The 19,943-nt window shown below is 49.6% G+C and overlaps 1 protein-coding gene across 2 annotated transcripts in view; it reads left to right on the top strand.

Moving 5' to 3' along the window:
- Window positions 1-3,050: 3,050 nt before the first annotated feature.
- LOC123751159 (salivary peroxidase/catechol oxidase) overlaps window positions 3,051-19,943 on the top strand; it is a 32,858-nt gene continuing 15,965 nt past the window's right edge. For both annotated transcript variants that reach the window (XR_011229844.1, XM_045733259.2), the window contains exons 1-9: window positions 3,051-3,182; window positions 7,471-7,639; window positions 15,665-15,996; window positions 16,443-16,569; window positions 16,728-16,955; window positions 17,929-18,086; window positions 18,284-18,369; window positions 19,486-19,626; window positions 19,806-19,884. Coding sequence is in view for 1 of the 2 variants with exons in the window: in XM_045733259.2 (XP_045589215.1) it covers window positions 7,620-7,639; window positions 15,665-15,996; window positions 16,443-16,569; window positions 16,728-16,955; window positions 17,929-18,086; window positions 18,284-18,369; window positions 19,486-19,626; window positions 19,806-19,884 (1,171 nt within the window). In the remaining variant the exon portion in view is untranslated. The remainder of the gene's footprint in view (window positions 3,183-7,470; window positions 7,640-15,664; window positions 15,997-16,442; window positions 16,570-16,727; window positions 16,956-17,928; window positions 18,087-18,283; window positions 18,370-19,485; window positions 19,627-19,805; window positions 19,885-19,943) is intronic.

Below are 19,943 nucleotides of genomic sequence, written 5' to 3'. Positions count from 1 at the left end.
TAGAACTTTGTAAGGTTAAATAATTCATTTATGTCTTCAACTTTTTAACAACAAAACTCAACCTTTTGAGCGCAGGCAGAAACGTGCCCACCCCAAGCAACCCACCTAACCCATCGAGTCCGGTGCACTGGAAACGTACATATTTGTGTGTCGTTACTTTTCTTAACTGGTTACACTTATATCGTGCGTGACAATAACGTGTAAAAAGCGACCCTATTAGTTAAAATGACGGGTTATAACAGCACCTCACAGCACCCCCCACAACACCCCCACAACACACCCACAACCCCCCCATAGCACCCCCACAGCACCCTCACAGCACCCGGTCTTGCTTGCTGGAAGCGCAAGAAGGAATGCAACAAAAAATTACAAAAAAAATGGCGCGGCGCGGTGGTTCCTCTGGTGCATGCGCCCTGATGCGGGACGCGCGGCGGGTAGCTGTTACTTGCTGGCCCGTAGCGCCGCTCCTGGAGCCCGCCACGCTACCTTAACGGAGGAGGAGGGGGAGGGGGAGACGCCTCGGTAGCACCTCCCGCACTTATCATTTACACCCATGCGACTAAGTACTCATGTCAGGGAGCTCGTCTCTCTCTCTCTCTCTCAGGGGGTGTGTGAGGGATGAGGCCCCGGCGGAACTCTGTAGGGCTCTACACACTCTTATAAGAGCTTTTTCCGTCCTCAGGTGGACCCCCTCGGGTTTATAATACTGCTTCCTCGGGCTCCTGTGATTCACAGAGTTCTTTATGTCGGCATTGATGTTCCTCTGGGGGGTTAAGGTGGCGCCGAGGATATATACAAACACACACAGTGAGACGAGACAGAGACGAGAGACAGTCAAGACAGACAAGAGACAGACAAGACAGAGACAAGAGACAGACGCACGATACAAGCCGCCCGCAACATGCCCGACAGTCCGGAAAGTGAAGGAGGAACTTATGTGGAACGGTCCCTTTGTCTCTCCTCACAAACTGTGGGGTCAGGGGTCCGTGTAATTACCTAAGTGTAATTGCCTAAGTGGAGTTACAGGATGAGAGCTATGCTCGTGGTGTCCCGTCTTCCCAGCACTCTTTCATATCTTTCTGTTTGACGGTCTTGGCCTCCACCACCTTCTCACCTAACTTGTTCCAACCGTCTACCACTGTTTGCGAAAGGGAATTTTCTTTTATTTCTTCGGCATCTGTGTTTAGCTAGTTTAAATCTATGACCTCTTGTTCTTGAAGTTCCAGGTCTCAGTATTTTTTTTCCCCTAGCTTCATAGCGTCGATTCGAAGCGTTAAGCTGTTTAAGACTAAAGGGAGACGGGGCCGCGTCCTTCCCCCCCCCCCTCCGTCCTCTCAGCTAATAGGCCGTATTTTGTACTGTATGGTAACCAACGTTACGAATGCAACCTTTCGTGAATGAACAAATCCACAAGGGCCGTGATGAGGGTTCGAAACTACGTCCGAGAGGATCGCAGACGCTGCCTTAATCGACTGTGCCACGACATGGTGTGTGTGTGTGTGTGTGTGTGTGTGTGTGTGTGTGTGTGTGTGTGTGTGTGTGTGTGTGTGTGTGTGTGTGTCTAAGTTTAATACAATGAATCAGTTGCAATGGATTTTCTAAACATGTTACCGTATACAGTTGTAACTGAGTTGACAACAAAAACTTCACCGTCTAACCTGTCCCGCTTGTTGACGGTCCTGACGCTGAAGTAGCCCCCGTCTAAGCGTCTGCGACACATTCCTGTCTAGTTTCCATCTACGTGTCCCCCCCCCCCCCCCGCCTGTCCTGCTGTTCTCAGCGCTGCTCGCAGCTCAAGCCCTTCGGCTCACGAAGGTGGTCTTCGAGGACTCCGGTCTGCTGAAGAGCCGCGGATATACTCAGCTGTATAGCTTTGGACCCTCACACTCAGCATGCACTCACAGCTACACTCAGAGGCCCTCATACTCGACATGCACTCAAAGTTACTCTCACAGACGCCCCTCACACGTGTAAACTCTTGAGGGTTACCAGGTGTGTACCCCGGGGAGAGGTCACCAGGTGTGTACCCCGGGGGGTCACCAGGTGTGTACCCCGGGGGGTCACCAGGTCTGTACCCCGGGGGGGGCCACCAGGTGTGTACCCCGGTAGTCACCAGGTGTGTTCCCCGCAGGTCACCAGGTGTATACCCCCGGGGGAGCAATGATTACCTCTTGTCGTTCAAGCTGTGTGTGAGAATGCCCCCTGGGGGAGAGGCTGGAAGTGGCCTCCACCATTTCTTTAATTTCATTCCAGCTGGCGACTACCCTGTGGGGTTGTCACCCCCCCCCTCACCTTCCCCACCTCCCCCTCCCCCTTCAACACCACTGGGTATCCACCTTCCTTCTATACAGGCGAGGAGTCACAATAACGTGGCTGAAGTATGTTGACCAGACCACACACTAGAAGGTGAAGGGACGACGACGTTTCGGTTCGTCCATTCTCAAGTCGATGGAGAATGAGAATGACTTGGGAATGGTCCAGGACGGACCGAAACGTCGTCGTCCCTTCACCTTCTAGTGTGGTCTGGTCAACACCTTCCTTCTATGTTCCAGCTTCTGCCTTCTCCTTAGTGGGGTAGTTACCTACAGCTCTCCTATCTCCCTTACTCATCTTCATTACCTTACACATTTTTGGACTGAATTCCAGCAGCCATTTATCTGCCCATTGACGAAGGTCGCCAACGCGGGGTCACCACACTTCCCTCACGACAGCTCAACACACACCCGAGCAAGTTGTCGCTAACACCCCCCCCTCCACCTTTCCCCTCTTCCTCCCCTACCCCAATCCCCTACCCCCTTCCTTCCTCCCTCCCTCCCTCTCCACCCCTCACCTTTCCCCTCTGCTCAATGACAGACCCTCGTGGCTTTCCCATCAATGTGCTCGAGGACGTCTTAATTTGAGAGAAAGTGCGCTTCTGGCGAGAGTTGGTAACCCGCGGAGCCCTTTCTCACACCCCCTCCTTTCCCCCACCAGGAGCCCCCCGCCACCCACCACCACCAGGAGCCCCCCGCCCGTCATGAGGTGGTGGGGGCGCGAGAGGTGTTCCTCCGCCAGTGTTGTGCCAGACGCCACCTGGAGCCTGTTACACTCGCGGGGTTCCATCCACACATCACCACCACCACCACCTTGTGCTGGAGCCTCGCGCACCCTCAGCCCCCGGGATCCTTCCTTACCTCCGACAGGTGTGGGCAGTCATCACCTGTGTGGGGGGGCGGTCTGCGGGTCATCACCTGTGTGGGGGGTCTGGGGGTCATCACGTGTGTGGGGGGATCTGGGGGTCATCACCTGTGTGGGGGGCGTGTACGGGGTCGTGTGGGGACAGGGATATCCGGTCATGTGTGTGTATGTGTTAACCCCCCCCCCCCCTCCTCAACCCCTCCCTACCCCAAAGCGTTAGTCAAATTCTTACCCGCCAAAAGTTAGGTTTGTAATGTTTCTAGTATTCCAGCCCATGTGTGCGTATGAGTGTGTTTCACTGTGTCTGCGTGTGTGCGTCTGTGTCTGCGTGTGTTTGTGCGCGTCTGAAAAGATACGACCTGCCCAACCGTCTCTGGCGTGCGTTATTGTAATAATCTCTAGTAGCTTCGTCAGGCGCGATCATCTTCATTAACTCCGGGTTGAAACTTGTTGGCAAACCTAATTCTGAAGTCGAAATTACACTTAATACTTCCCTTTATTATCTTAAGAACCTTATTGGGGCACAGGCCAGTGACACGAGCCTTCAGTGTCTTCCGCCTGTACCCTCTTCTGTATATTGGTCTGACATTTGCCGTCTTCCAGCCGTCAGGCAACTCTCCATCTCGTACTTGTAGGCATACAAGATCACCAGGTGCACCACCTCGTACTTGAGGCATACAAGATCACCAGATGCACCCAGATGACTCGTTCTTCTTTCAGTGTCTGTAGAAGTATGTTGTGTGGCCCCACAGTCCTTGGAGGGTGTCGTCTAAGATGATGATGTGGTGTAGATATTGTGATGTAGATGTTCTGATGTAGATACTCTGATGTTAACTCAGCAGTCGACAATCTCCCCCCCCCCCCAACCAGGGGCTCAGCCCTCAGTACCTCCTGGAAAATTACACTGACTCACATATTTCCATTTCAGTTTCTATTTGTTGCCCCCTCTTTCTTTTCGCCTACCTTGCCCACTCGATCGTTCAACTGGCTTCAAATATAGTCATGGAGCCATTGGATTTATTTGGACACATTGGAACCTATTTTCTCTCTTATTGTATGTTACAGATTTATTCTGTTCTCCGTTTTCTGTATTTTGCTCAATCCTCTTGACTTGTCTGTAGATTCATGGGAGACTATTTTCCCCTTGGCCAAGTTTCTCTAGTTGTTGATATTTCTTTTCAGACTTCGTGTTTTCCATTTGATCTGCTCATTTATTGTGCTACCTCGTAAAGGTCCCAATGGTCGCTGGCCCCTGGTGAAGGTCACAATGGTCGCTGGCCCCTGGTGAAGGTCCCAATGGTCGCTGGCCCCTGGTGAAGGTCACAATGGTCGCTGGCCCCTGGTGAAGGTCCCAATGGTCGCTGGCCCCTGGTGAAGGTCACAATGGTCGCTGGCCCCTGGTGAAGGTCACAATGGTCGCTGGCCCCTGGTGAAGGTCACAATGGTCGCTGGCCCCTGGTGAAGGTCACAATGGTCGCTGGCCCCTGGTGAAGGTCCCAATGGTCGCTGGCCCCTGGTGAAGGTCACAATGGTCGCTGGCCCCTGGTGAAGGTCACAATGGTCGCTGGCACCTGGTGGAGGTCACAATGGTCGCTGGCCCCTGGTGGAGGTCACAGGGGTCGCTGGCCCCTGGTGAAGGCCACAGGGGTCGCTGGCCCCTGGTGAAGGCCACAGGGGTCGCTGGCCCCTGGTGAAGGCCACAGGGGTCGCTGGCCCCTGGTGAAGGCCACAGGGGTCGCTGGCCCCTGGTGAAGGTCACAATGGTCGCTGGCCCCTGGTGGAGGTCACAGGGGTCGCTGGCCCCTGGTGAAGGCCACAGGGGTCGCTGGCCCCTGGTGAAGGCCACAGGGGTCGCTGGCCCCTGGTGAAGGCCACAGGGGTCGCTGGCCCCTGGTGAAGGTCCCAATGGTCGCTGGCCCCTGGTGAAGGCCACAGGGGTCGCTGGCCCCTGGTGAAGGTCCCAATGGTCGCTGGCCCCTGGTGAAGTTCACAATGGTCGCTGGCCCCTGGTGAAGGTCACAATGGTCGCCGGCCCCTGGTGAAGGTCCCAATGGTCGCTGGCCCCTGGTGACGGTCCCAATGGTCGCTGGCCCCTGGTGAAGGCCACAATGGTCGCTGGCCCCTGGTGGAGGTCCCAATGGTCGCTGGCCCCTGGTGAAGGCCACAATGGTCGCTGGCCCCTGGTGGAGGTCCCAATGGTCGCTGGCCCCTGGTGAAGGCCACAATGGTCGCTGGCCCCTGGTGGAGGTCCCAATAGTCGCTGGCCCCTGGTGAAGGCCACAGGGGTCGCTGGCCCCTGGTGAAGGTCACAGGGGTCGCTGGTCCCCTGGTGAAGGCCACAGGGGTCGCTGGCCCCTGGTGAAGGCCACAGGGGTCGCTGGCCCCTGGTTGCATTTCATGCTCCAGATTCTCAATGTCTTCCTCGTTCGCATGGCTGAGGTTCGACACAACCGGTAATCTCCCCTGCGGAACATCTATATTCATCCATGGAACTTCTCAGGTTCCATATTCTGTTGCTGTTGCTGTTGCTTTCTGTGTCAGATCACAGCCCACCTCGCAGCGTCTTGCTGCTGTCTGGGGCAGCTGTTGCATGCCCATGTTGCTTACTGCCACTAACACAAGTTCCCTTCCTTCCTCTGTTGCTGTCTCTGGCAGGTCACGGACAACCACTTACATCATCTTCAGTTTTCTCGAACATCTAGGATGTCTTGACAGCACGTTTCAACTATTTTATTATTTGGAATCTTTCTGGTAATTTTCATTTTGTGATCACCTTAATTATATATGTGTGTGTGTACTTACCTAGTTGTGCTTGCGGGGGTTGAGCTCTGGCTCTTTGGTCCCGCCTCCCAACGATCAATCAATTAATGTACAGGTTCCTGAGCCTATTGGGCTCTATCATATCTACTCTTGAAACTGTGTATGGAGTCAGCCTCCACCACATCACTGCCTAATGCATTCCATTTGTCAACCACTCTGACACTAAAAAAAGTTCTTTCTAACGTCTCTATGGCTCATCTGCGCACTCAGTTTCCACCTGTGTCCCCTAGTGCGTGTGTCCCTTGTGTTAAAAAGTCTGTCTTTATCTACCCTATCAATTCCTTCGAGAATCTTATATGTGGTGATCATGTCCCCCTAACTCTTCTGTCTCCCAGTGACGTGAGGTTTAATTCCCGTAGTCTCTCCTCGTAGCTCATACCCCCTCAGTTCAGGTACTAGTCTGGTGGAAAACCTTTGAACCTTTTCCAGTTTAGTCTTATGCTTGACTAGATGTGGACTCCATGCTGGAGCCACATACTCCAGGATTGGTCCGACATATGTGGTATATAATGTTCTGAAAGATTCCTTACACAAGTTTCTGTGTGTGTGTGTGTGTGTGTGTGTGTGTGTGTGTGTGTGTGTGTGTGTGTGTGTGTGTGTGTGTGTGTGTGTAATTACCTAATTACCCAAGTGTAATTACCTAAGTGTAGTTACAGAATGAGAGCTACGCTCGTGGTGACCCGTCTTCCCAGCACTCTTTGTCATATAACGCTGTGTGTGTGTGTGTGTGTGTGTGTGTGTGTGTGTGTGTGTGTGTGTGTGTGTGTGTGTGTGTGTGTACGCGTGCGCGTGCATATGCTTGTGTTATTACGGCCGTAGTCATCTTGTATGGGTGGGCGCCGGTGACAGGACGCATGCGTTTATAAGCTGAGATAATCTCGCTCTCCTGTGCTGGCGTCTGTGGCTGCTGGCGTCTGTGGCTGCTGGCGTCTGTGGCTGCTGGCGTCTGTGGAAATGTTCACAAAAATTAGCGTGCACACACACGCCTCTACCCCCCTCCCTACCTCCCCCTTCCTCCCCCTCAGGGCAAGGCGCTGGGGGTCAAAGTTCAAGGAATCATCGGGGTAAAAGGATGTCTCCGCTAATGGGTTCATAGCCGGGGTCACACTGGATCATTCAGGGTTAATTCCCAAGACGAGTGAGTGTCTCTTTCTCACAAGACGTGCTGGCCACGGCTGAGTCAGTGTAGAGACATAGGCCAGCGGGCTTGAGGAAGTGTCAGGACCGTGTCTCCAGCAACTGTGAATGTGGGAGTAAACCAGTAAACTGCTCCTCCCAGTAGTCAAGTGGTTGTCATGTTATATTCCTTCAAACTCGAACTTGAAAAGAAAACCACTTTGATGTTTTGTGTCGATTTTAAGTTCTGCCTCACTGAAAAAAAACGGCAAGCAATGAATAAAAATATATATTAAAACAGTTCAGTGACCGCTTTTAGAGAGACAAATACCGTATCTCTCCCCTCCTCCTCCTCAGCTTGCCTCACGGTCTCTCACGGTGAGGGAAGGAAGGAAGGAGGTCCCAGCAAGGTGAGAGGGACCCCAGAGCACCACAACACAGTGAAGCAAGAGCGCCCTGGGGGTGTTTGCTGGGCCCAGCACTGTGCGTGCCTCCAGACCCGCGTCATGGAGCCCCCAGCCCTCAGGTGAGTGTCCAGACAGATGGGGAAGGAGGGAGGGAGGGAGGGAGGGAAGAATGTGGGAAGGAAGAGAGTTAAGAAAGAAATTAGAAGGCAATTCCTTGGACAGAGAGAGAGAGGAGGGAGAAATAGAAATTAGAAGGCAATTTCTTGGACAGAGAGAGAGAGGAGGGAGAAATAGAGATGGTATCACACTTGTTGATAGAGAGCGGTAGGACAACCCAGCGGGTTTTCTTCCTATTAAGGGGTGTTGTACATGCTGCTATATATGGCGGTGTGTCCACTCACAGGATGAGTGGTGCTGCCCAGTAAACTCGCCCCTCGGGGCAAAATTAAAAAAATAATAATTAGAGGTAACATGGGAGTCAACACACAGTGTGTGGAGTGTGACCACACCAGGGTGTGACACACACACAAGGTAACACTCAGGGGCGTGGGCAACGTAATGAGCACACACACACACACACACACACACACACACACACACACACACACACACACACACACACACACACACACACACACACACACACTGGGTCACACTACCAGTCCCCGTGAAGAATGACGCGTATAATTAACTTCATTAAGATAATTTGTTTCTTAAGTTTCCTTTGTATAACAACAGTAAAGTACCAGAAGGTCCCACACACACACACACACACACACACACACACACACACACACACACACACACACACACACACACACACACACACACACAGGAATATGTGTGTTCCATAACACACAAGTTATGGAAATGGGATCAGGTGACAGGAAGACCAAAGGGACAGTACACAATGAAGGGGAACAGCCTACCTGTAACGATTCGAGAAAGAGACCTGGGAGTGGATGTGACACCTAATCTAACTCCTGAGGCACATATAAATAGGATAACGACAGCAGCGTACTCTACACTGGCGAAAATTAGAACTTCATTCAGAAACCTAAATGAGGAGGCTTTTAGGGCGCTTTACACTGCCTACGTGAGACCCGTCTTAGAGTATGCCGCGCCATCATGGAGCCCCCACCTGAAGAAACACATAAGAAACTGGAGAAGGTTCAGAGGTTTGCGACGAGGCTTGTCCCAGAGTTACGAGGGATGGGATATGAAGAGCGGCTGAAGGAACTGAACCTTACGACACTAGAGAAAAGAAGGGAGAGAGGAGATATGATAGGGACATATAAAATACTCAGGGGAATTGACAAAGTGGAAATAGATGAAATGTTCACACGTAATAATAATAGAACGAGGGGACATGGGTGGAAACTGGAAACTCAGATGAGTCACAGAGATATTAGGAAGTTTTCTTTTAGCGTGAGAGTAGTGGAAAAATGGAATGCACTTGGGGAACAGGTTGTGGAAGCAAATACTATTCATACTTTTAAAACTAGGTATGATAGGGAAATGGGACAGGAGTCATTGCTGTAAACAACCGATAGCTGGAAAGGCGGGATCCAAGAGTCAATGCTCGATCCTGCAAGCACAAATAGGTGAGTACAAATAGGTGAGTACACACACACACACACACACGCACACACACACACACACACACACACACACACACACACACACACACACACACACACACACACATACACACACGGGAAGACAAAATCATAGTAATGACAGCTGAACATTCATGGTGGTTGACATGAGGATGAGATGACAAGACAAGCCAGGCATGACGGTGTGACTGCGGCTCTCCCTCTGGCTCTCCCTCTCGCTCTCCCTCTCCCTCTCCCTCAACAGGAGACCATGGAAGTAACCTCCCTCCCTACTCCCTCCCTCCCTGCTTCACAGTATCTGAGGTATTCGCGTCCCTCACCAAACCACTACGTAGAGATGGTGGATCAGAATGGCTACAATTTTATGCCGTGACTCTGCAGTCCGCTATGTATTCTTCTTGTTCCCAGCTAGCTGTAGGAAGGGAGGGAGGGAGGGAGGGAGCTATAGGGAGGGAAGGAGGGAGGGAGCTGTAGGGAGGGAGGAGCTGTAGGGAAGGAGAGATGTCACGCATCACTTTTTCATCCTCACGCTCACACCGGCTGCTATTGTTATCGTATCACTGTTTACCAGCAATTTGTCTAACTTTCTCACTTATGTTTCCCCTGCTTTTGTTTATGATGCGCGCCCCAACCTCCCAGACCATCGCATTGCTCTCTACCTTCACCCGGAACCTTGTTCCTCACTTTGTGCACTGCTGGGGGAGCAGTTACTGCTGGGGGAGCAGTTACTGCTGGGGAGCAGTTACTGCTGGGGAGCAGGGGTAAACGGTTACTGCTGGGTGGTCAGTCGACCTTCCCTGTCCAGGGCTCGAACCCAGGCCCATATAGCTGTCGATGCATGCAGGTTGAGTGTGGCTTTCTTATATATGTCTGCTCTCTCTCTCTCAAACCCTGACAAAATAAAGAGGGTTTACAGCGTGAAAAACACTTAGATTACCTCTGAATATTGTTCGTAAGTCACACTTAGTGTGGCGGACAGGTGTCTGGCTAGGTACAGGTGTGGCCAATTAGTTCAAGTGAAAGCATCGCCGATTATTTTCATGACCAAATACAATTTTTGGGAGGTGGAGAAAGTGCTATTTTCTAAGTGTTCAGATTGATCCTCATTACTGGGCGACAGGTGTGTGTGTGTGTGTGTGTGTGTGTGTGTGTGTGTGTGTGTGTGTGTGTGTGTGTGTGTGTGTGTGTGTGTGTGTGTGTAGCAGGTGACACCGGTTGTGTGTGTGTGTGTTTGCGCATTGTCATTCTTGCGCTTTCTTTTTCCCTTGGAGCCTAATTCCTGTTTATTCGTTCTACGTCCTTTTGTATTCGGTGTGAGGTGCAGCGCTCCCTGGAGCTCTTGCGTGACTTGTTGCTTCTCTCTGCCTCCGGCGCTGCTCCTTGCGCCGCGCGCTAATGCTGCTTATCTTGATTCATTCCCTCCCCCCCCCCCTCCGCTCAGTGGTGTTGTAAATCTTTCTTCAGTCGCTTGAATTTGCTGGTCAGGAAGCTTGGAATGTCTTCTTTTGGACGTTTACAGAGTTCTCCTGCCCCTTGCTGTCCCGTACAGGGGCCAGATTCACGAAGCCGTTACGCAAGCACTTACGAACCTGTACATCTTTTCTCAATCTTTGGCGGCTTTGTTTACAATTATTAAACAGTTAATGAGCTCCGAAGCACCAGGAGGCTGTTTATAACAATAACAACAGTTAATTGGGAAGTTTTCATGCTTGTAAACTGTTTAATGTAACCAAAGCCGTCAAAGATTGAGGAAAGATGTACACGTTCGTAAGTGCTTGCGTAAGTGCTTTCGTGAATCTGGCCCCAGGTCGTCCCTGGCCTCCCCGTATGCCCTCGGTTTGATTTTAAATTTCATAAAACACAAAAAGGAAGGGGAGCACTTATTTGCCGATATTTTTTAAAGCATGGCACTTGGGCCGACCCTGATTGACCTATGACACTCCCCCCACCCCACCCCGTCCATGCTGCATGTGTGAATGTTGAGTGAGGCTAGGCCCAAGCGCCCGGCCTTCTGCTTGGGACAGGTATTCTACTGTACAGATACACATGTATGTTTGTATGAACGCATATTCATACGCCATACATGTGTATACATGTATGAACGCATATTCATACGCCATACATGTGTATACATGTATGGACGTATGATTGCATGGGTGGGCTTATTTGTGTATGTATGCATACAGGAAGAGCGTAGATATGTCAGTGACCTGAGCCAGAGGAGGAGAAAAGCTATCAGAAAGCTGATGATTGAGAGGCCGCTCTCACCTCACTGATAATAGTTATTGACAAGTGAAGCTGTGACTGTGTGTGTGTGTGTGTGTGTGTGTGTGTGTGTGTGTGTGTGTGTGTGTGTGTGTGTGTGTGTGTGTGTGTGTGTGTGTGTGTGTGTGTGTGTCTCCGCTATGTTGCTTCCACTCCACCTTTCCCCTCCCACCTCTCGTATACCCCAATGTCTCTCACCCCGCCACCACCTTTCTCATCCGGGTGTTCTGACAACAAGCAGATCAGACGGTGATATAGACTAACGTCTGTGCCTTCAAGGACGAGGACAAGTCACAATCTCTCTCTACAGAACACACAAGGACGAATCAGCCGCCGCCGCCAAGTTTCTCGTGTTTACAACAGAAAGCAAGATTGTCTTTATTTTAATAGCAGAACTGTGGGCGTGGTCTCGAGCCCCGAGTGTGTGGCCGTAGTGGACGTATTGCTTCTTAACTCTATCCTAGTCTTATTCAACCTCTGCGTCCTAGACTTTAAGCAACCTCTGGGGAAGTTATTAAAGCCGTGACATGACTATCTTCCTGAACAACCAGTATGTTGACTTTAGTCCTTAAATAATAGTCCCGGACTTGTCAACTATCGCTTGTTGACTATTCCCTACAGGCGGAATGTCCGTGTATCTCATCATTACATTTGTTTACAAATCACTATAATAATAATGATTATTTGTATTACGTTTTCTATCAATTTCATGTTATTAATTGTTGTTATTTCTATTATTGTTATACCCTGAGTCAATGTGGTTTCCGAGCAGAGAGGTCGACCACTGACATGGTCGAATGTCTCCCTGAGACAGCTTCAAGAAAAGTGCAGGGAGCAGAGAAATACCTTGTACATCTCCTTCATCGACCTTACAAAGCCCTTCGACCTTGTGCGTAGGGACGGACTCTCCAAGATCTTGGCCAAAATTGGCTGCCCACCCACCCTACTCAGCATGATACAATCTTTCCACAAGGACATGAAGGGAACAGCCGTGTACGACGGCTCAACTTCTGAACCATTCAACATCAACAGCGGTGTTAAACAGGGGTGTGGTCTTGCTCCAACTGTTCGGCATCTTCTTCGCGATCCTCGTCAAGCATGCCTTTGGAACAATCACAGAGGGCATCTATCTCCGTACAAGTTCTGATGGAAAGCTCTATAATCTATCTAGACTCTGAGCAAAGACGAAAGTACAGATGCGAATCCTCAGGGAGTTCCTCTTCGCCGACTACGCAGCGATCACCACACACACACACACAGCAGAAGGCCTGCAGCAACTACTCAACCGCATTGTCGCAGCCTGTTCCGCATTCGGCCTGACAATCAGCCTGAAGAAGACACAGGTGATGGGACAAGATGTCAATGAGCTACCCTGTATAAACTATCGCAGACTATGTGCTGGAGGCAGTTCACGAGTTTGTGTACCTGGGCTCCACAATCTCAGACACTCTTTCCCTGGACACTGAGCTCAACAGGCGTATCGGGAAGGCCGCAACAACACTGGCCAGGCTCACAAAGCGCGTTTGGGAAAATATCAAACTGACAGTGTACACCAAGGCACAGGTCTACATGGCATGTGTGGTGAGTACACTTCTCTATGGCTCGGAATCCTGGACCCTGCGCTCTCGCCAGGAGAGACGGCTCAAGTACCTTTCACATGCGGAAACCTGAGACGCATCCTTGACATCACGTGGAAAGACCACGTCACCAACAACACAGTACTCGAGAGAACAAGAGTCCCTTCAATGTTCACTCTCCTGAAACAGAGACGCATGCGATGGCTGGGACATGTCACACGCATGGCAGATGGCCGCATACCGAAGGACCTCTTGTATGGAGAACTGGCATCAGGAAGGAGACCCACCGGAAGACCTCAGCTGCATTTCAAAGACTGCCTGCAAACGCGACCTCAAGCAGATGAACATCGACGTCAACACTTGGGAGGCAGCAGCTGCGGACAGATCTGCCTGGAGATTCAAGGTGCAGAAGGAACTCCAGCAATTCGAGGATCAACTGAAGAGGCAGGAGGAGGATAATAGATTTCAGAGGAGGTCTCGACTACTATCAGACGCACCCGCTTCGGCGTTTATCTGCGCTCGCTACAGTCGAGACTGTCATTCTTGAGTTGGCCTTCACAGCCACAGCAGGCGCGGCATCCAACTACACTACAACAACTAGACACCCAGGGCACAACTCCATAACCCCCACGGGATTGACGGATGCCTACTACTACTATTATTATTATTGTTATTATAATTCACAGTAATGCGCTAGGGAGAAAATGTATAGTTACTCCAAAATTATAACAATATGTATCGTTTTCTTTAACAATATAGAAAATTTTATTGAACCTTTAAATTCACGTGTAACTCAAATATAATTGTGTTCATGCCGTGTAACATATAGGTTCATTTCGTTCATTTAAAATGCTCCGTAACCATGCTGGGGGCGGTGTTACAAGACTTACACACACACAAGAAGATGAGAACAGGGAATATACCCAATATTAGTCTAGCCAAATAAATTGATGATAGCGACTTACAACTTATTATCGAGACCGTACAAGGGCCACAAGTATTCATGAGCCATTGATGGATCTGCAGTCACTTCGCTTATAAGAGATGTTTACCATTAAAACATGGCAGGAATTTGAGAACGCTTAATAAATATAGAGTAGCACCACGATGTATGGAAGCCAGAGTCTGCAAGACTGTGTTGGTGGTGGCCCGGCCCTCCAGGGGGCCAGATTCACGAAAGCACTTACGAACCTGTACATCTTTTCTCAATCTTTGGCGGCTTTGTTTCCAATTATTAAACAGTTTGCAAGCATGAAAACTTCCCAATCAATTTTTGTTATTACTATAAACAACCACCTGGTGCTTCGGAGCTTATTAACTGTTTAATAATTGGAAACAAAGCCGCCAAAGATTGAGAAAAGATGTACAGGTTCGTAAGTGTTTTTGTGAATATGGCTCCAGCCTCCTCCTCCAGCACTAACACTGGAGGAGGCCTCGCCGCTGGGGCGTGGAGGGCCTCGGAGAGTCAATACTTACCTGGAGCGAGTTAGAACCTGCTTCTTTAGGTTTGTGTATGTGTGTTTGTCTGTCTTTCTACTTAGCCTCATTATGCCTGTCGTGATTAATCTTCACCTTTTTTATTCCGGCTCTCAATCCTCAGTCAAGTGATGTACAGGTTCCGCATCCAATATGGCTATGTTACATTTATCAGGAATCACATTATTATGAGATATACACAAAAGGGCACAAAACTCAGGTATCCGGAAATCAACCCAGCCAATAGAAACTATGACAGAAAACTTGCTCAAAAGATAAAAACAAAAGATCCCAAGTCTCCTAATTCCCATGTAAACAAACCAAGACAACGGACGGTAGTTCCCTTGTAAGTCGAGACCAAGTTATAATAGGTCGAGAAGACGGCAGTCAAGCGTCTTTATAAATACTTTACATCAGTGTTCACACTAGAAAGACTAGACAGCATCCCGATCCCCACACAAATGTTTGAAGCAGGTGAAAAAAAAATGAATTAAGCGGACATATAATAATAATAATTCATTGTGTCGGGGGGACAGGAAGCCAGTGTGTATTCATACACGCTAAGTTTATATCGAGGATCCCTCTCCTCCCTCCTAAGGTCGAATTACTGACTCCCGCCCAGGATACAACCCCACAATAAGCTGACTAACTCCTGAGTACCTACATACTGCCTAGGTGAACAAACGCATTAGATGAAAGGAAATGGAGCCCAATCATTTCTGTCCCGCCCGAGATTCAAACCCGGGATTCTCGATTGTGCGTCGAGAAGGAACCCTACTGTGCTACCGAGACCCTCAAATATCTGCAGGCTGACGAAGAGAATCCTAAGGGAAGGAATCATACATCATTTCACTGTTCATAATCTTTTAAAATAAACTTAAACGAGATGGCGAGCGTTGAAACTGGTCAGTTATTCAAGAATGTACTGGGCTGGCGATCCCGGTTCAACTCTCACTGAAGGAAGTGTTGCGTCACTGAAGGAAGTGATACCATAGCCTCACTAGCGTGTACAACACACCCAACACACGTTTGCCCAAATGAGGGACGTATTTAGTCCTGTGGGCAAAGATTTTTTTAGGCTCGTGGATATTAAAAACACATTATGTATATTCTACGTATACACATTGTAAATATCAGTTAAAATTTTTAGCAATGCATAATGACTGGATCTGTTGTCGTGATGCAATCCTGTTATTGACTTCTCTAGGCGTCGTAGGTGGCCGATGGTGTTGGGGACGATGGTGGTGTTGGTGACGATGGTGGTGGTGTTGGGGGCGAGAGGCGAGGCTTCCTCCATTAGTAACACCGCAGCCGCGCCCGAACTCGCTGCGCCCGACCTCACCCTGCCTGCCGGACCCCGCCAGCGGCCGGAGCCGTACTCACTGTCGTGGGTAAGGGAGGGCCGGCAGGCACCCGTGCCCATACAGTTTAGCGAGACGAGTGACGTGGGCTCAACCATCCTCCAGCACGTCGCAAATTACGGCATCAACCTCACTCACTACCTCACTAAGGTCAAGGAACCACGGCTCTTCAAGGAAGGTTAGTGGTCCCCCCTCCACCCCCCCCCCCTCACAATAACTTAACCTGTTTCGGCATTTCGGTGAAATGTTTTGGTATCATTGTTTTTGCTGGTAAATGTTTTCAAGTTTGGTATCCTAGTTCTAGACAACGTTTGGTATCCTAGCTCTCCTGCCTCTCAGCTCTTGGTCTAGTGTAGGTGTCTTCACACTCTTCAGTACAAAGACCGGTCACCCTGCACAGTTTGCGGAGGCTAGCCCCAAGCGTCTGGCCCCGAATATACAAGACACTTTGATATTAATATTATATATATATATATATTATATATATATATATATATATATATATATATATATATATATATATATATATATATATATATATATATATATATATATTGTGTGAAGGCGAGAGAGCAGCAGCAGCTCCTAGTGATACTGACCTGACTTCCCCGCCCACTCCGTCAGGTTACCACCTTCAGCGGGGCGACCCTGGCCTCTTCCTCGCAGCCTTCAACAAACAGAAGAAGAAGAGCAAAGACCTTGCTTCCTACGGCTACGCCTCCCTCAAGGCCTCCGAACTCCTCTCCAACCAGTGAGTGTGTGTGTGTTTGTGTGTGTAAGGGGAGGGGCCAAGAATAACAAAGATAAATAACAAATGAAATGTAAGGAAATAGAGATGCAGTACAAGAAGGATAAGATACCTCTCTCTCTCTCTCTCTCTCTCTCTCTCTACTATACCCTCTCGCCCAGGTTCCTTCTGACGCGGCAGCAAGCGCTCTTCGGGCTGGAGCAGGTGTCCCTGAGAAACACGGCTCTTTACGACAACTGCCCCGTCAAGTCTGAGGAGACGAGCACCCAGCCGTGTCCGGCCTACTCGGCCATGTTCCGCACGCTTGACGGCACCTGCAACAACGTTGACAACGCCGAGTGGGGCGCAGCCTTCCGGCCCTTTGCTCGCTTCCTCCCTCCTGACTACAGGTGAGTCGCGCGCTCTTGTCGCAGCTCCTTTCCCCATAGATTACAGTAGTCGCAGCTCCTCCTCCATATATTACAGTAGTCGCAGCTCCTCCTCCATAGATTACAGTAGTCGCAGCTCCTCCCCCACAGATTACACGGGTGCCATCCTCTCATAGTCAGCCACCTGTTACAGGTGTGTTCAGAGTGAGTGTGGTGGGGGGCGCCCCCTCCCGCGTGTGGTAGGGGCGCCCCCCCTCACGCTTGTGATGCGGGACGCCCCCTCACGCGTGTGGTGGGAGACGCCCCCTCCCGCTTGTGGTAGGAGCGTCCCCCCCCTCCTCACGCTTGTGGTGAGGGCTACAGTGTGAGCCCCTCACGTCGCTCACGCTTTACAACTCATATTTATCTTAGCTATATTGTTCATGCTATACGTTCTCTGTACCTCTTAGGTTACTGTAAACTCATTGTATCGTCCAAATGTTAAGCAACAGTATTTTTAGGCCAGAATGTTTCACTTCTCACACTAATATATAGTTTACTATGTTATCTGTTGTTATAACTGTTGTAGTTGTGTTTAGTGGCGAGACGCGCCAGATGTTTGTAAACACATCTCTTCTTTATTAATGTTGTTCTTGTGTGTGTTGGTATAACCTGATGTTTACATTTTAACTAAATGCCTTTCATTTTTAAGCTATATTTTTAATATATGTCTTATAAGTATATTTCTTATGCTATAAGTAAAACTGATAGACTATTCCAATATCAATTTATATTTAAATCTATTATAAATGTATAATGCTTGTACTGATTAATACACATTAATAAATGCAATCCCTGGCGTCTCCCCTTCTTCCTCCTCCCTGGCGTCTTCCCTCTTCCTCCTCCTGGCGTCTTTCCTCTGCCCCTTGGCGTCTTACCTCCTCCTCCTCCTCCTGGCGTCTTCCCTCTTCCCTCTGGCGTCTTCCCTCTGCCCCCTGGGACGTCCTCCGGCCAGCGACGGGATAGAGCAGCTCCGGGAGAGTGTGATGGGAGGCGCCCTCCCCAACCCTCGACGGGTGAGCGACACCGTCCACCGCGCTCTCAACCGACCTTCCTACAAGATCACGATGATGGTGATGCAGTGGGGGCAGTTCCTCGACCACGACCTCACCTGTGAGTGGGGTGACTGAAGGGGCGGTTGTTTAGGTCCTCGCTATAAACTGATAAACATTGTGTATCTTGTACTAATACCAGCCCCCTTTTCCCACTCTTGTACTTGACAACACTACGCACCTTAAAGTTGTCCGGTACCGTGTTCTAACACCACCTCCCACTTTGGTACTGACAACAGTCCTCCCTTGTGTTGGCAGCGACGGCTCAGACTCGCGGCTTCAACCACAGTGTCCCCAAGTGTTGTGATGAACACGACGGCTCGCCTCTGCCCGAGGTCTTCAGGGTGAGATTTATAACCTGTGGTAGCTGTATTGCTTGTAGTTCTTAGGGGTGGTAGTTGTAATGGTTGTAGCTCTTAGGGGGTGGTAGTTGTATTGCTTGTAGCTCTTAGGGTGTGATCGTTTGTATTGTGTGTGTAATACAAAAGCTAGAAGCATCTATAGGACGCTGATTCTGATGAGTAGGCCTTTGAAAATATCCATCATTAAGTATATCAACAGTTCTTGTTCCACGTCAAAGTCCTACATTATATTAACTTAGTCATCCCTGACATTTATTTCATCACAGAAAATGGTCGTTCGAGCGTTCAAGCGAACGTAAACTAAAGAATTTTACAAACATGTGCTAATGACTTATCTTTTAGTTGAGTGTTGTTACCTAATGTTACTGTTACCCGAGTGCTACCGAGTGTTATGTGGCGTTACTGAGTTGTACTCTCTTGGATCCTTGTGTTACCTGGGTACCTAAGTACCTTGTGTTATTACGAGCTATATTTCTTACCATAATAATAATAATAATAAATTGTCATCCACACTTCCGTGGAAATAAATGTTTTATTCACCACATTCCTAGAGCCCAGGTGAATGAAATAATAATAATAATAGTAATTTAAGTAGGCAAAAGTACATACATACGTGGGATACATAATACGCAAACTAAACCCACTAATACGCAGAGCGTATCGAGCGTAATGTGGGAAAACTTAATATTTTTATTTTATTGTATTATTTTATTTATACGAGAGTTCTTACATTCTTGTACAGCCACCAGCACGCATAACGTTTCGAGCAAGTCCTTAATCGTAATTTCCCCCGGAATACGAGCCCGCCAAATCTTTTAACAACCATGGTACCCATTCACTGCTAGGGTGAACAAAGGCGTACAGCTAATACATGGCGCCTGGTCAATCCTCCTCGGCCAGGATTCGAACACAGGCCAAATCGCGCGCAAAAGCAGGGGGTGAGGGTGTTACCACTGCGCCATGGGGACTGCACACACTTGATTTACTTAATTGATGTTGCTCTGACATGTGTCAGCTGGTGTTACGTAGGTGTTACCCGAGTGTTACGTAGGTGTTACCCGAGTGTTACTTGTGTTACATTGTGTTCCGTGCCCGCAGCATCCCGACTGTCTGCCTATCATCATCCCGGCTAGTGACCCATTCTACTCCCAGTGGAACCACACGTGTATGGAGTTCGTCCGGTCCTCACCAGCTCCCCGCCCCAACTGTGCCTTGGGACCCCGCGACCAGATCAACCAGGTGAGTGGCCCCACCGTCGACCAGGAGTTAGGAGTTTTGAAGACCAGTAAGAGCTTCCTCTAAGCCAAGACTTATGAGCGCCTGGATACATGTAAACAAGTGTTGACAATAGTGACGTACACACACCTCACGCGGTATGTGAAGAAGGGTAAACACTGCTGCTTCTAATCCATCGGCAGGTGACCTCGTTCCTCGACGCCTCGAACGTGTACGGCTCCGACGACCAGGAGATGGCCCAGCTCCGGCTGTGGGAGGACGGTGAGTGTCAAGGGGGGGGGGGAGAAAACCCTTGGTTCCTTTTCCACGGTTGAAGATAT

The sequence above is a fragment of the Procambarus clarkii genome, chromosome 28 (genome assembly GCF_040958095.1).
Source record: "Procambarus clarkii isolate CNS0578487 chromosome 28, FALCON_Pclarkii_2.0, whole genome shotgun sequence".
Taxonomy (NCBI): domain Eukaryota; kingdom Metazoa; phylum Arthropoda; class Malacostraca; order Decapoda; family Cambaridae; genus Procambarus; species Procambarus clarkii.
Note: the sequence above shows the minus strand (reverse complement) of the source record. Positions and strands in the feature narration are given on the sequence as shown.